The sequence below is a fragment of the Geotrypetes seraphini genome, chromosome 1 (assembly GCF_902459505.1).
Source record: "Geotrypetes seraphini chromosome 1, aGeoSer1.1, whole genome shotgun sequence".
Lineage (NCBI taxonomy): Eukaryota > Metazoa > Chordata > Amphibia > Gymnophiona > Dermophiidae > Geotrypetes > Geotrypetes seraphini.
This window is the reverse complement of record NC_047084.1, coordinates 71,492,279-71,508,795: the sequence shown is the minus strand read 5'-3', so window position 1 is coordinate 71,508,795 and position 16,517 is coordinate 71,492,279. Positions and strand designations below refer to the sequence as shown.

Below are 16,517 nucleotides of genomic sequence, written 5' to 3'. Positions count from 1 at the left end.
TCCTTTCTGGTTCCTCTATTGAAATAAAACAAACACACTGATTTTGCTGGATACTAACCTGTATAAAGAGTTCTTTCAGCAAAGCGTAATGTGGCACTTCATCAAAGGTCTATAAACAGAAACAACAACAAAAAAAAAAATAAGAAGAGTAAGTATTCTGCAGCTTCTATAGGAAAAGACAGCTTAACAGCACTGAGAGTCAAAAATCAGTGGCTGGAGTCCTGAGCTCACCGAATCAAAGGAGAGAAGAGGCCTGGATCCTCTCAGGCAGTTCCCTGTCATTTTCAGCTCAGCCAACGTGTGAACTGCAAACAGTTGAAAAGCAGGAGTAACTTGGACATCAAGGATTTAGAAACAAGTGTCTTAGATTTTAAGGACTTTCTAATCTCGAGACATGCTTTGTACTGATGCAGAAAAGTGAACAGTTCATTGGTGGATGAAATTTTGTAGTTAGTTTTCTCATAATTGATAATATATTTCCTCAGGATTATTGTTGCTTTTCCTGTATATCACAGAGTACTTTGGTAATAAATTTGAAATTTATAAATAAAAAATGTAAAAACAAAAAAGTGAACAGCTCAAAGGCAGCTTCAACTTACTATTCTGCACTAGGAACTTAGCTGATGGGCCTTGGGGACAATTTGCAAACCTGTAACAGAAAGAGGAGTATAAAATTTATTTCTGTTTAAGCAAAATGCTCTATATAGTATGCAGTGAAAAAATCCAAAATGCGCTGTATTTTATTATAAAAAATGCTAGTTTTATTTCCATTGGCCACTTTACCTTCTATATTGTCTTATTAAAATTCAATATGTACATTACAATCTAGTCAGCAGCCACTTTCAAATGTCTCCCTAATTACTGCTGTTTAAATAAAACATCTATGTAGGCATATACCATATATACTCGATTATAAACCGAGATTTTGGGGCCAAAAAATAGCCCAAAAGGGGGTCTCTGTTTATATTTGCATCCCACCCCCCTCCTGAACCTGTTGCAGGCCTCTGCCGGGCCTGCCGTGAGACCTGGTAGTCCAGCAGCTGGGACAGGAGGGGTCCCTCCTGCCTCCTGTCCCAGCCAATTCTAAGAATTTTTACCTTCCTCCCACCTCCCCCACGTACCTTTAGTATTCTTGGTGGTCCAGCGGTGACTAGGAAGGAGAGATCCCTCCCACCTTCTGTCCCAGCTGATTCTAAGAATTTTTACCTCTTTCCCACCTCCCTTTAGTATCCCAACTGTATTTCATGTGTGCACATTTGAGGCAGAGAATTTAACAAGACTGAACACTTACTATTTCAAAGAAGGTCAGGCTCCTAATCTACAAAATTTCCAAACCTTACACTTGGCCACCTAACTGGAAATATTTATACCATAACATTTTGTCTTATCTCATAAAATAAAATACCCAGCTAGCGAGATTTTTGGGACTTGGCGGCAGCCATTCAGCTAGTGATGCAGCGCCTTGCGAGAGCTCGAGAAGCTCGCTCCTATATGCCTGTGCGCCGCGAGCCCCAATTGGCGAGTCCCGAGCCTGGAAGGAGGTAGGCATGGCAGGAGCATATACTGCTGGATCACCAGGGATTACTGACAAGGTACGTGGAGGGGTGGGGGGGTGGGGGAGGGTAAAAAAATTATTTGTTTTGGCCGGGCCGGGAAGGATCTTTCCTGTCCTGGCCTACCACTAGACCACCAGAGGTGGGACAAAGCCTAGAGGAGGGGATTCTGTAACCGGTGTTGTTTTTGAGAGACTCCGGTTACAGAATCCAGCTTTTAAGGTAATGGACTGACCCATCCTTTGCCTAAAAGGTCTTGTTTTGGGTGTTTGGGACTTGGGCAATATTTTGGTTGATAATGTGTTCTAAACTTAGGCTTAGTGGTGGTCTGGGCGATTAAACTGCTGAACGTAGAGGTAGGCCATTCTCAAAAAAACCCCTCATTTTGGACGTTTTATTTGAGAATGGACATTTTCCCTGCTGCTACTTTCAGGGCTCCTTTTATGAAGGTGCGCTAAGCGTTTTAGCGCACGCAACGGATTAGCGCGCGTTAGCCAAAAATCTACCCCCTGCTCAAAAGGAGGTGGTAGCAGCTAGCACGCGCGCGCTATTCCACGCGTTAAGGCCCTAACGCGCCTTCGTAAAAGGAGCTCTCAACATTTAGGGCCAGAGGCCAAAAGGGGACTTAGACGTTTTTTTTATTATGCCTCTCCATGTGTATAGTGGTCTAGTGAAGAGATAATATTAATGCTTCTTTTCTTTATCTTTTTTATGAAACATGCCTTCTCTGAGTTACTTGTAACAAGAAATGTGTATTGTGATTTAATGTTGAAAAAGAGATTATGTACATACCTTGATAAGCTCTTTTCCAGTATAGGCGAGGCATTCTCAACCATGCGACTAAAGGGAAATAACCCTACAGTCTAGAACAGGGATCTCAAAGTCCCTCTTTGAGGGCCGCAATCCAGTCGGGTTTTTAGGATTTCCCCAATGAATATGCATTGAAAACAGTGCATACACATAGATCTCATACATATTCATTGGGGAAAACCTGAAAACCCGACTGGATTGCGGCCCTCAAGGAGGGAATTTGAGATCCTTGGTCTAGAATGTCTCACCCATTGCATTGGAAATTTCAATAAAGATTTTTTAAAAAGGAAATACTCTTAGCTGCAATAATAGGGCTAATTGCAGAGATATAAAAAGAGAATCAATGATAAAGGATCAACATGACACACATCACTCCAAAATCACATGTATGTACTCACCACATATACAGATCCTGCTTTTTCTTGGCTTCAAAATAAATGCATTTGTTGCAGTTTTTTATCTCACAAACCTAGACAGAAAAGGGCAGAATAAAGGACTAAAATCAAAGTGCCATGACGCTCACAAACTTTCTGGGAAAATTACTTACTGTATCAAACTGGTTAAAGAAATCTAACAGTTTATATATACTGTTTTTGATTCTAATGTTACAGAAAGATTATACCATGTCCAATTTTTCAGGAATTAATAGCTTTAAAAAAACACCAGTTCACATAATTACAAAACGTGCTACACTTTTGGTAATTTTTAATACAGAGTTAGAAAAACAGACTATTTTGAGATTATATTTCACCATGAAACAGGCTCTGTTTTGTGGTCAACGAATCCTGATATTTCCAGATGTTTCTAAACAGACCCAAATGAAGAGAGCAGTTCCTGGCACTTAGGCCTAAAGCCTTAGTGGTGGGAGGGACCTTCTTCTTAAAATTTCCATGTAAATGCCTAATCTCATATTTAAGTGCTAAATATGTCATTTTAGACCCAGTCCAGTTAGAAGGTTTTGTGAACGATAAACCGGTTCAAACAGTATCTTAGAATGAATTTCTTTTTTTGTTTAATTTCTAGCTAGGGAGGATAAATGAAGAAATACATAGATGTAAATGCCACATTCTGCCTATTTAGCTGTTTTCCCTTATATTAAATGTATATTGCTAAAAGGAAAGCACTGTCGGCCAGATAATGTGGACTAGATCATTGAATGATATTATTTTCCTTTTAAGTGTTTAAGTTGATGGTTATAACTGGATATTCCTGAATTTGTTATATAATTTGTAACAAATGAATAAAAACAAAAACCAAACAAACACCAGTTCAATGCAGACTGCCACCCTAGACGGCCACTAATGGTTAGGTTGGTCCTGCACAGGCCTAGCTTCATATAATAATAATAACTTTATTTTTCTATACCGCCATAGTCGAAAGACTTCTAGGCGGTTTACAATGAAGATACACACAAAGCTACTGGTAGACATCAAAGGATGGAGTCTCGACAATAAACAGCATTGCCTATTACAAAATGCCTAAAAATGCACAAAGATTTCACCGAGACCACACACGCATTTCTCTTTCATAGGGTCCAAATGTAACTTCAGGATGTAATTGAATCACCTCATTGATCACAAATAGCTTGTCCTTACGGTCCATCTTAGTGTCTGCAAATAAAAGAAGAAAAAGTAAATGGGGAAATTTAACGTTTTTTTAAACATAAATTAAAGGCCTTACTCAAAAAACCTCTTCAGAGACAAAGAATGGGAAAAAAGTCTCAGTAACATAACGTAAAGCAGACCTAAAGCTTGAACTGGCTTATTATGGATACCTAGAAATAGTTGAATCTGGTAATGGAAAGGTTACAGTCCACAAGTATAACACTGGAAGACAGAGGATTTAGTCCTACCTCCCATTCAAACTATGTAATCGTAGACAAATTACTATCTCGCTATTCTCCAAAGTTAAAAAGACATGGTACACAATGAATCCTCTAAAAGGCTGTGATATTATCTCAGATCAGTGTTGCCATAAGGGTTTGTTTAGTGCACAAAATGTGACAGTAGAGTACTGAACCTCCCCCCGCCCCAAAACCCTCTTGCATTTCAATAAGGATAGAACATGAAAACAAGACAAAATTTCAAACCATAATCAAAAAGGTGGAAAAGAAAACCTTGGTAATCTCAGAAATCCCCGTTTTGCTGCATGCTGCCTCAAGAGGAACATTCCATGTTTTGCTCACAATCTTGCCTTCCAAAATGGCAAGCAGCAAAACAGGAGTTTCCTATTGGGATGTCTGACATGATAAGTGAGAGACAGTAACAACGGAACTCAGTTAAGTGTTGGTCACTGTGATATAAGTATTACTATTCTATGAATTAAACGATGTGAATCTCTTCATAAAAAAGGTGGTTAATAAATCTAAATAAATGTTAACTGATGTTTTCTTGTTCAGTATGACTGGTGGATTATTTTTTTTTTTTACCTGCAACGTGTTGACTCACTCAATCTTACCAAGGTTTTTTTCTCCATTTTTTTGATTTTGGTATAATATATAGAATTAAATAGAAATAAAACAAAAGGAATAAAGATAATACCATTTTTTATTGAACTAACTTACCTCTCCTTTAAGAAAACCGTGCAAGAGGTTTTTAGCGCTGGCCAGCGAACTGATTGCTCTGTGCTGCTTCAATGGTCATAGAGTGCGACCGTTGGAGCAGCACAGAGCATTCAGTGCATCAGCCAGCGCTAAAAACCTCTTGTATGGTTTTGTAAAACGGGGGCAGGGCAGGGGGAGTGCTTTCAAAGGTAACTCTTCTTCAGATCAGAAATTAGCAAATATAAGCAAATGTTGACAACTGCCAGTATATGCAACTGAAACATCAAAGCATTTCAGTGATAAAACCTACAAAAGAGTGAAAGGTGAGTAAGGTGAAAGAAAAAAAAAAAGGGGGGGGGGAATAGATGGGTAAGAGACAGAGGCCCAGATACACAATGCTTCAATGCCACAGTAAAAATTACTGTGGCAGGAGCAATTTTTTCCCAATGACTAATGCTCAGCATGAATAGTATGCAAATTATATGCACGCTATTCATGCAGAGCAACGCTGTTAAAAAGGGTATGAACTGTGCCTGGTGCTTGCTCAGTAGAGCAATTGCTAGGCACAGATCCTCCCTATTCCTCCTGTCAAAATTTTTTTGCTGCTCTCCCTGCCTGCCGATCAGCACCGGCAGGACTCCCCAAGGCCATCATGGCTTTGGGACTTCCACTGCCACTCAGCTGTTTGGGGATTCCCCTGCCAACTCAGCAATGAGCCGACAGGGGAAGTCCCGAACAGCTGAGCAGTAGGGGAAGCCCCGAAGCTACTGATTGACACCTTTGGGGTATTACTGCTGGCTCAGCTGATTGACTGAGAGGGAAAGCAGCAGAAAAAAAAGTGTCCTTTCCCCTCCACACAACAACCCCCCCCCCAAAAAAAAGGCACTTAGTGGTCTAGTGCAGTGTTCTTCAACCTTTTTACACCTATGGACCAGCGGAAATAAAATAATTATTTTGTGGACCGGCAAACTAATAAGACTGAAATTTTTAAAAACCCCATTGTCGCCCCATCCCCGCGAGCTCGGTCCCATTAACCATCTGATCCCATCCGCACAAGCCTCAAATAGTTATGATTTTATATTGAACATATTTTATTAAAGTATAAAAAGAAACAATATTCTGTACAATTGTCATTTTATAAATATAAATAATACAGGGCAAGGATCAACAAAATCCCTGTCTCCCCTCTCCTTCACATATATTCCCTCTACTATCAAGAAAACTGAATAAGCCAAATTATTACAGAATACTACACAAATATCATGCTAACAGAATACCACAGTCACACATGGCAGGAATGGTGTTAGGGGAGTGGAACTAGGGCAACTGCCTCCTGGTCAGAGAGAGCCCTAAGTCAGCTGGAAGCTAAAGATGCACTGCCTGGGCTTTGCACTCCCCAGTTATGTCTAACATCAGCTCTAGCAGGATACATATTTTAAATCTGATATATTCTAATCACAAGATAGAAATAAAATTATTATTTTCTACCTTTTGTCGTCTCTGGTTTCTGCTTTCATCTTCTTTTCACTCTCTTCCATCCAGCATCTGCCTCTTCCATCCACTGTCTGCCCTCTACCCCTCCCCCTTCCATATGGTATCTGTGTTCTTTCTATGCCCCTCTCTCCTACACCAGATCTAGCATCTTTGTCCCTCTTTCCTTATTTTTCATCTGATCCCCCTTCCCAGCATCAATCTCTTTCTACTTTGTCATTCCTCTGTCTCTCCCCTTTCCCTCATCTGATCTCTCCATTCCATCCTGACTCCTTCCCCTCCTCTAATCTCCCTGCCAGCTGATTCCTTCCAATGTTCCTCCTCCCCTGTCCAGAAGTACCTTCTCCCTTTCTTCCTCCCCTTATCCAACAGTAATTCTCATCCCTTCCCCTTCTCAGCAGTAGCCCCTTCCCCTCCCTTGTCCAGGAGTACCCCTTCTCCCTTTCCTCCTCCTCTTATCCAACAGTAACTCTCGTCCCTTCCCTTTCCCTTCTCCCCTGTCAGCAGTAGCCCTTTCCCCTCCCTTGTCCAGGAGCACCTCTTCTCCCTTTCCTCCTCCTCTTATCCAACAGTAACTCTCGTCCCTTCCCTTTCCCTTCTCCCCTGTCAGCAGTAGCCCTTTCCCCTCCCTTGTCCAGGAGCACCCCTTCTCCCTTTCCTCCTCCTCTTATCCAACAGTAACTCTCGTCCCTTCCCTTTCCCTTCTCCCCTGTCAGCAGTAGCCCTTTCCCCTCCCTTGTCCAGGAGCACCCCTTCTCCCTTTCCTCCTCCTCTTATCCAACAGTAACTCTCGTCCCTTCCCTTTCCCTTCTCCCCTGTCAGCAGTAGCCCTTTCCCCTCCCTTGTCCAGGAGTACCCCTTCTCCCTTTCCTCCTCCTCTTATCCAACGGTAACTCTCGTCCCTTCCCTTCTCCCCTGTCAGCAGTAGCCCTTTCCCCTCCCTTGTCCAGGAGCACCCCTTCTCCCTTTCCTCCTCCTCTTATCCAACAGTAACTCTCGTCCCTTCCCTTTCCCTTCTCCCCTGTCAGCAGTAGCCCTTTCCCCTCCCTTGTCCAGGAGCACCCCTTCTCCCTTTCCTCCTCCTCTTATCCAACAGTAACTCTCATCCCTTCCCTTTCCCTTCTCCCCTGTCAGCAGTAGCCCTTTCCCCTCCCTTGTCCAGGAGTACCCCTTCTCCCTTTCCTCCTCCTCTTATCCAACGGTAACTCTCGTCCCTTCCCTTTCCCTTCTCCCCTGTCAGCAGTAGCCCTTTCCCCTCCCTTGTCCAGGAGCACCCCTTCTCCCTTTCCTCCTCCTCTTATCCAACAGTAACTCTCGTCCCTTCCCTTTTTCCCTTCTCCCCTGTCAGCAGTAGCCCTTTCCCCTCCCTTGTCCAGGAGCACCCCTTCTCCCTTTCCTCCTCCTCTTATCCAACAGTAACTCTCGTCCCTTCCCTTTCCCTTCTCCCCTATCAGCAGTAGCCCTTTCCCCTCCCTTGTCCAGGAGCACCCCTTCTCCCTTTCCTCCTCCTCTTATCCAACAGTAACTCTCGTCCCTTCCCTTTCCCTTCTCCCCTGTCAGCAGTAGCCCTTTCCCCTCCCTTGTCCAGGAGTACCCCTTCTCCCTTTCCTCCTCCTCTTATCCAACGGTAACTCTCGTCCCTTCCCTTTCCCTTCTCCCCTGTCAGCAGTAGCCCTTTCCCCTCCCTTGTCCAGGAGCACCCCTTCTCCCTTTCCTCCTCCTCTTATCCAACAGTAACTCTCGTCCCTTCCCTTTCCCTTCTCCCCTGTCAGCAGTAGCCCTTTCCCCTCCCTTGTCCAGGAGCACCCCTTCTCCCTTTCCTCCTCCTCTTATCCAACAGTAACTCTCGTCCCTTCCCTTTCCCTTCTCCCCTGTCAGCAGTAGCCCTTTCCCCTCCCTTGTCCAGGAGTACCCCTTCTCCCTTTCCTCCTCCTCTTATCCAACGGTAACTCTCGTCCCTTCCCTTTCCCTTCTCCCCTGTCAGCAGTAGCCCTTTCCCCTCCATCCTGACTCCTTCCCCTCCTCTAATCTCCCTGCCAGCTGATTCCTTCCAATGTTCCTCCTCCCCTGTCCAGAAGTACCTTCTCCCTTTCTTCCTCCCCTTATCCAACAGTAATTCTCATCCCTTCCCCTTCTCCCCTGTCAGCAGTAGCCCCTTCCCCTCCCTTGTCCAGGAGTACCCCTTCTCCCTTTCCTCCTCCTCTTATCCAACAGTAACTCTCGTCCCTTCCCTTTCCCTTCTCCCCTGTCAGCAGTAGCCCTTTCCCCTCCCTTGTCCAGGAGTACCCCTTCTCCCTTTCCTCCTCCTCTTATCCAACGGTAACTCTCGTCCCTTCCCTTTCCCTTCTCCCCTGTCAGCAGTAGCCCTTTCCCCTCCCTTGTCCAGGAGCACCCCTTCTCCCTTTCCTCCTCCTCTTATCCAACAGTAACTCTCGTCCCTTCCCTTTCCCTTCTCCCCTGTCAGCAGTAGCCCTTTCCCCTCCCTTGTCCAGGAGTACCCCTTCTCCCTTTCCTCCTCCTCTTATGCAACGGTAACTCTCGTCCCTTCCCTTTCCCTTCTCCCCTGTCAGCAGTAGCCCTTTCCCCTCCATCCTGACTCCTTCCCCTCCTCTAATCTCCCTGCCAGCTGATTCCTTCCAATGTTCCTCCTCCCCTGTCCAGAAGTACATTCTCCCTTTCTTCCTCCCCTTATCCAACAGTAATTCTCATCCCTTCCCCTTCTCCCCTGTCAGCAGTAGCCCCTTCCCCTCCCTTGTCCAGGAGTACCCCTTCTCCCTTTCCTCCTCCTCTTATCCAACAGTAACTCTCGTCCCTTCCCTTTCCCTTCTCCCCTGTCAGCAGTAGCCCTTTCCCCTCCCTTGTCCAGGAGCACCCCTTCTCCCTTTCCTCCTCCTCTTATCCAACAGTAACTCTCGTCCCTTCCCTTTCCCTTCTCCCCTGTCAGCAGTAGCCCTTTCCCCTCCCTTGTCCAGGAGCACCCCTTCTCCCTTTCCTCCTCCTCTTATCCAACAGTAACTCTCGTCCCTTCCCTTTCCCTTCTCCCGTCAGCAGTAGCCCTTTCCCCTCCCTTGTCCAGGAGTACCCCTCCTCCCTTTCCTCCTCCTCTTATCCAACGGTAACTCTCGTCCCTTCCCCCCTGTCAGCAGTAGCCTTTTCCCCTCCCTTGTCCAGGAGCACCCCTTCCCCCTTTTCTCTTCCTTTTATCCAACAGTAACTCTCGTCCCTTCCCTTTCCCTTCTCCCCTGTCAGCAGTAGCCCTTTCCCCTCCCTTGTCCAGGAGCACCCCTTCTCCCTTTCCTCCTCCTCTTATCCAACAGTAACTCTCGTCCCTTCCCTTTCCCTTCTCCCCTGTCAGCAGTAGCCCTTTCCCCTCCCTTGTCCAGCAGTACCCCTTCTCCCTTTCCTCCTCCTCTTATCCAACGGTAACTCTGGTCCCTTCTCCCCTGTCAGCAGTAGCCCCTTCCCCTCCCTTGTCCAGGAGCACCTCTACTCCCTTCCAGTGTTCCCGCTAAGCTGCGCTGGCGTGCGCTGGCGCACAAAATATTACATCGCAGCGCACAAGTTTCTCGTCACAGCGCACACACGCGTCGCAAAGGTAAGGGGAGGCTGGGGGAGGAATCGGACGTCGGGGTGGGGGTGCGAGGGTTCACGGAAGTTTCGCCCCTCACATTTCGCCCCCCACATTTCGCCCCCAGGTATGTTTCACCCCCGGTGGTGTGGCTGCCGCCGTCTCATCTGCTCAGCGTGGCTGGAGTCCTTCCCCTCCCTGGGCGGCCCGGCTGTGTGGGAGGGGGGATTGGGGTTTGGTTTCCGACCCTGGCGGCCGCGTCGCTGTCTTCCCCTCCCTGGGCGGCCCGGCTGTGTGGGAGGGGGGATTGGGGTTTCCGACCCTGGGCGGCCCGGCTGTGTGGGAGGGGGGATTGGGGTTTCCGACCCTGGGCGGCCGCGTCGCTGTCTTCCCCTCCCTGGGCGGCCCGGCTGTGTGGGAGGGGGGATTGGGGTTTCCGACCCTGGGCGGCCCGGCTGTGTGGGAGGGGGGATTGGGGTTTCCGACCCTGGCCCGGCTGTGTGGGAGGGGGGATTGGGGTTTCCGACCCTGGCCCGGCTGTGTGGGAGGGGGGATTGGGGTTTCCGACCCTGGCCCGGCTGTGTGGGAGGGGGGATTGGGGTTATACAAACGCTTCAGGAAATGTACAATTTTGCTCAGCAGCATAAACAGTTCAGTGGACTAAATGCTCTATTAGACGTGTGTGGCACCTTTCAGGCTTCAAGTGCCGATTGTGAGAGAGGATTTAGCTTGATGAATGCTATAAAGACAAAGACTCGTAATAAGTTAAGAGTAGAACATTTGGAATGCCTAATTAGAATCAAACTTTATTTAGCCACAGGAAATAATGTAAACATAGACAGTGTTTACAATTTTTTGAAATCAGAAAAAGGCAGAAGAGAACAATCTTAATAAAGAATTTTGGAGCCTAAAAGCCTATGGAGAACTTCCAGAACATGCTAAAATCAATGAAACGGACACATTTGGCCCCGGTGATGACGATGAAATCCAGTTTGATGATATTGGGGATGATGATGAAGATATTGATGATATCTAACTTGAGTGAAGAATTGATTCCATTCCAGTTTCACAACAATTATTCTACAACATATTGAGTGAACTCTTCTCACTGAAGGCAAACTTTGTGCCCAATAAAATGGTTTTCAATATTTTGTTTTAATGTATTTATACTTTTGTGTAGAAGCTGGAATTGATAGATTGTCTAGAAATTGAAAGCATCAAACGTATTGTCTTCTGGACTGTTTTTAATTTACAGTTTACACATATGGATGTAACAGACATAACTACATTTGTTGTAAAACATTTATTAAGATATCATTTCATCCCTACAATTTCTGTAGACTGTTTTAAAATAAATTTGAGTTTTTCTGGTAAAAAAAAATAAATAAATAAATAAAAATAAAGAATTTTGTACTTTCAAGAATTAATGCGTTGTTTTGTGTTCTTAAAAATATTATTTAACGTTATTTAATTTAGCGTGTAGGCCTAAAATTCCTTTGAATACCTCGTCCTCATGTATCAGCAACTTTGACAACATATTTATTTGGCTCATAACTTGCTGGCGCCCGATATTTTTAGCTCACAGTGAAAAAAGTTTGCTCACAACACCCGCCCGCTTAGAGGGAACACTGCTCCCTTCCCTCCTTCCCTCTCCAGCAAATGTTTCCTCTATGTAGGCTAGCGGCAGCTCTGTGTGCTTTTAACTTCGGCACACAGCTGCCCCTAAGCAGTATTTTAGCGCGGTTTCATGAGGGAGCCTCGGGGCCTTTGGTAGGCCGGCCCGCTTTGATGATGCGATATGGGCCAGCCTATCAAAGGCCCCGAGGCTGCCTCATGAAACCGCGCTAAAATACTGCCTAGGGGCAGCTGTGTGGCCGAAGTTAAAAGCACACAAAGCTGCCCCTGCTTGTCTGGGGGTGCGGAGACATATGCGGCAGGAGTAGGAGGTGGAAGGCAGGAGTGTCGGCATAGCGACAGCAACAGGAAGTTGCACGTCAGCTGATGCCGGCACTTTTTGCTGTGGCTGGGGACCTGAATCCTTCGCGGACAGCAACATTTTTTTGCGGACCGACACCAGTCCGCGGACCGGCGGTTGAAGAACTGTGGTCTAGTGGGCTACTACAGCCATCCCAAAACCTTTTAGATGAAAAAGTTCAGCGGCAGTTATGCCCACTCTCTCCTGCTGGCAGGCCCACCTTTTCAAAATGGAAGCTCTTCCCTTCCTGGTGCATCCTGGAAAGCACTGTGAGGAATCCCTGTGTTTATAGAGAATTTAGGTGACCTATAGAAAATTACTCCCATAGTGTAACTGTTGCCAAAGGATATAATGAAGGCAACTAACATAAGATTCAGAAAGGTTTGGACAAGTTCCTGAAGGAAAAATTCATAAACATTATTAATCAGGTGGATTTGGGAGAGCCATTATTTATTCCTGGAAATGAGCTATGAGAAACAGTTACTTGTGACCTAGACTTGTCACTGTCAAGATAGAATAGTGGGCTCAATGGATCTTGATCTGACTCAGATTAATTTGCAAAGAACAAAAGTATGCTTCAGGTCTGCTCAGAATAATGACAGCTTACCTGCTCTAGAATGTGGCATCAGCGTTCTCAAGTCATGCATTAAATGCCTTGTCCTAAAATTGATTCCTCTGGAGGAAAACACAAGTACTCTTTCCTTGTTCTTCCACTTCCCCTAAAGGAACAGATTCATGAGAGAACTCATTATTATATGCTGGAGACTGAAAAGGTCACTAGTTTAACATGTAATTTTCAGACAGCTTTACTGATTCCTTTTTATCCTGGTGTATTCTTGTATGTTTCACTTACTGTGAACTTTTACAGAAGCAGGTTGCAAGAGAGACCCCATATTTCGACCATAACATTATATGGAACAGTATATACAAGAACCCAAACTATTATTACACAATGTAAGGTTCCATGTTAGAAGCCACCATCCAGGAAAAAAAGGATCTAGGTACATCCTGGCCAATAGACTGAAATCCTCTGCTCAGTGTTCGGCAGTGACCAACAAAGCAAACAGTTAGGAATTATTAGGAATGAGTAGAGAATGACGGTCCCTCTAAGCCGCGCACCTCTTTTGAAGACCCTGTGCCGCATTTCAGGACTGCCACACAGCAGGGGCAGCACTTTCCCACCTCCCTCCCACCATCATACTGGCCGCTTCTGCTGCTTCTCTACACGAGTCCACTCACATTCTCAGTATGATCAGCTATTGGCTCTGCTCTAGAACCAGAAGAGGATGTCAGAAGGGCATGACCGGCCCAAGAAGCAGCAGCTGGGGTGTCAGATGGGAAAGAGACAGGAGGGAGATCTGATGAAACAGGGAGGAGATGAGAGAGAGGAAGACACTGAATGTAAAGAGAGGAGGCTGATGCTGTATGGAAGGGGGTGGGGGAAACATTAAGAGATACTGATGGAAAGGGAGCGAGGGACAGATGCTCTATAGAAGGGGATAGGGAGACAGAGGGCAGATACAGGATGGAAGAGGGGAGAGAAAGAAGGCAGATGGTGTAGGGAAGAGACAAAGGTGGGGAGAGATGGAAGGGGGAAGTGAAAGGGGAGATGTTAGATGGAAAAGAGAGAGGAGCACAGCAGATGCTGTATGGAAGTGGGGGAGACACCACAGAGGATGGATGGAAGGGGATAGGGAGAGAAAGAGAGGGGGAGCAAATGCTATATAGAAGTGGGGAAGACAGATTCTATTTCTATTTTTAAGTATTTCTATACCGCCTATCTAAGCAGTTTACAATCAGGTACTCAAGCATTTTTCCTATCTATCATGATGGGCTCACAATCTACCTAATGTACCTGGGGCAGTGGGGGGTTTAAGTGACTTGCCCAGGGTCACAAGCAGCAGTGTAGGATTTGAACCTACAACGTCAGGGTGCTGAGGCTGTTGCTCTAGTCTAACCACTAAGCCAGATGGCAGATGTTGGGGGGAGGAGGAGAGAAATGATGGATGGGGGAAGCCAAAGGGAAGATGATGAAAACCAGAGACTTGTACTAACACAATTGAAAAAAAGTAAACAGCCAGACAACAAAGGTAAAAAAAAAAGAGAATTTTATTTTTATGATAAAGTAGTGTGGCAACTGTGTTAATAAACAGTAAGTAAAAATACATAGAAAATGGAATCTTAATACCTTTTTGACTAACTTTAGAGACCAAAACATCCTTCCTCAGGTCCGGTCAGGACAGGACATCATAATAGCCAATTGAAAAATACATTTATCCTTTTCCATTTTTAAAAAAATTTGCATTTATTAATTTGTAATGTAGTGATTGGAATGTTAGTCTTTCTCTGGTACTGCACTATATGAAGACTCTAACTTATTGGAGGTTCAGTTTAATTTTTATTTCTATTTTTATATTGTGGTTAGTTATTCTAAACTGAATGAAGATCTGCAGTCTGCATATTTTGAGAGATATGGTTTTCTGTTGGCATTGATTGTATACTTGATCTGTTTTAATTAACAAATGAATTAATTAATTTATTCAATTTTCTATTCTGTTCTCCCAAGGAAGCTCAGAACAGTGTACATAAATGTATTCAGGTATGAAAGCATTTTTCTCTGTTTGTCTATCTGTCTGTCTGCTCTAAAGGTAACACTGTCCGTGCCGGTTTCCTTTCTCTTCCCTCTCCCCCTCAGGACATAACTTCCGGTTTCGGAAGGGAATAAGGGAAGCCGGCACGCACAGTGTTACTGTTAGGACCCTGGAGCATGGGTTCAAGTCGCTTGCTGGCACTTTAAAAAAGAAAAAAAGTCAAGCAGAGGCAGGAGTCAAACGTTCAACTTCTGGTGGCTCTTCAGGCTGTGCCGAGTCAGCCCAGGGAATCCCCAAGCCGGTGTTTTATTTAGAAATGTTTGAGCAGCAGCGGCAGCAACAGGATTCGCGACTGAGATGATAGCCGGGCGCAGCGCCCGGCTAAAAGGCTCTAGGGAGAACACTGCATTCCATGAGTGTCAACACTCCCTAGCCTGATCCCTCCTCTAATATCTGTTACCTTGTTGGAACCCTTTGGGCTGGCAAAAGGAAACTGCCTATGTGTAGGATGGGCTGGGGTAGGCATCAATGAGAACTTCACTAAATTGGAACATGAGGATGTTACTGGTCAGACTTTATGGTAGATATCCTGCAAACAACAGGATGGTTGGAGTGAGCTTGGATGGCAACTTCAGCATTTGGAACCTAGGACAATACCAGACTTTACAGTCTACGGCCCCAAAATATTAAAGAAGAGACAAGTTAATCTAATCATGTATTTTTAATGGGTTTAACTTATGGGCAAACCGGATGGCCCGTTCAGGTCTTTATCTGCTGTCATTTCCTATGTATATATTACCTCTTTTGCCATTTTCACTTTCATGGTGGTTGTCTGCAGACATCAAATGTTCAGACTTAAAGTGAAGTTAGCAGGAGGAATACAACATAGATGCCTCTCCTTCGTTTTGGTTGAAAAACACAAGTGTGAACGTGGGGCGGGAGACAACCCCAAGATGGCAGTACTATAAGGGAGGATAAAACTGCTAAGGCGAGAGAAAAAGGTGGCAGGTGGGTTGCACAAGAGGTTTTGTGCATACAGGTACCAAACTGGATAAATTTCAACTGAGCAGTGATTATATCCTAGACGAGTATTGCTTCTAACGAAACACTGTAAAATGTATTGATAGACGTTCTTAGGAGAACACCGAAATAAAAAGTAATAATTTAACCCACGTACCATGCTTTCACTACCACAATTGTCTTAAAAACTTTTCAATAAAAACACCTTGACTTAAAAAGATATATACAAGGCACATATCAATTTGTAGACTGTGAAGCAACATTACTACTTGGGTTCTACTTCATGGATAAGTTGCCTTCCAGACTAACGTCACAAAAACCATCAGAGAAGACCAACATTCGGACTACCTTTCTCACTTTACAGATGGGGCTATTGCTTACCATACTCGGTAACCTGGACCTCCTTATAAGTCGGATCTTATGAAGCTCCATTTCCATGAAAGCAACTTATACAAAAAACTCTACCGAGACACATTTACCCAGCGAGACTTCCTCAACATTACCTGAGACACAGGCGCCGGTATCACGTACTCATTCTCCGCCGTTCCACTGCCTGCATTTTCTGTAATCTTCGCTTTTTTATTGCTTTTATTTGATTCGGAGACTCCACCACGCTTTCTCTTGCGAGCTGCCATCTTGGGAAGTAGACCGGAAGTGGCGTCATGGACACGTTATTGTGTTCCCTGATCAAAGCTGGTACTCTCCCTGCTCTCTCAGAGCGACCAGCGCCTCCTAGTGGTAAGTGCAGCTTTGCAGAAGTTGCAAAAGAAAGCCTTACAGAAGTGTGTGGCCTTATTAACACCGCTCCAACTCGCTCTCTTTCCTCTCAATAGCGACCTACTGTCCTTTTGATCACTTTTCTCCTCAACAATGAATTTCCTGTCTAATTACTTCCCCTTTTGAAGTCAGTCAATTTGTACTTTTGCTTAATCTTTTGTAAACCGCATAGAACTTCACGGTATTGCGG

At 45.1% G+C, this 16,517-nt stretch overlaps 1 protein-coding gene across 1 annotated transcript in view; it reads right to left on the bottom strand.

The window, feature by feature from the left end:
* The window catches only part of BRIX1 (biogenesis of ribosomes BRX1), a 37,341-nt gene extending 21,156 nt beyond the window's left edge, over window positions 1–16,185 (bottom strand). The window contains exons 1-7 of the mRNA XM_033933034.1: window positions 16,054–16,185; window positions 12,547–12,658; window positions 3,930–3,973; window positions 2,762–2,832; window positions 600–649; window positions 232–305; window positions 59–109 (exon numbers count right to left, since the gene is read on the bottom strand). Of these exons, the coding sequence (XP_033788925.1) occupies window positions 59–109; window positions 232–305; window positions 600–649; window positions 2,762–2,832; window positions 3,930–3,973; window positions 12,547–12,658; window positions 16,054–16,185 (534 nt within the window). The remainder of the gene's footprint in view (window positions 1–58; window positions 110–231; window positions 306–599; window positions 650–2,761; window positions 2,833–3,929; window positions 3,974–12,546; window positions 12,659–16,053) is intronic.
* Between the last annotated feature and the right edge of the window lie 332 nt (window positions 16,186–16,517).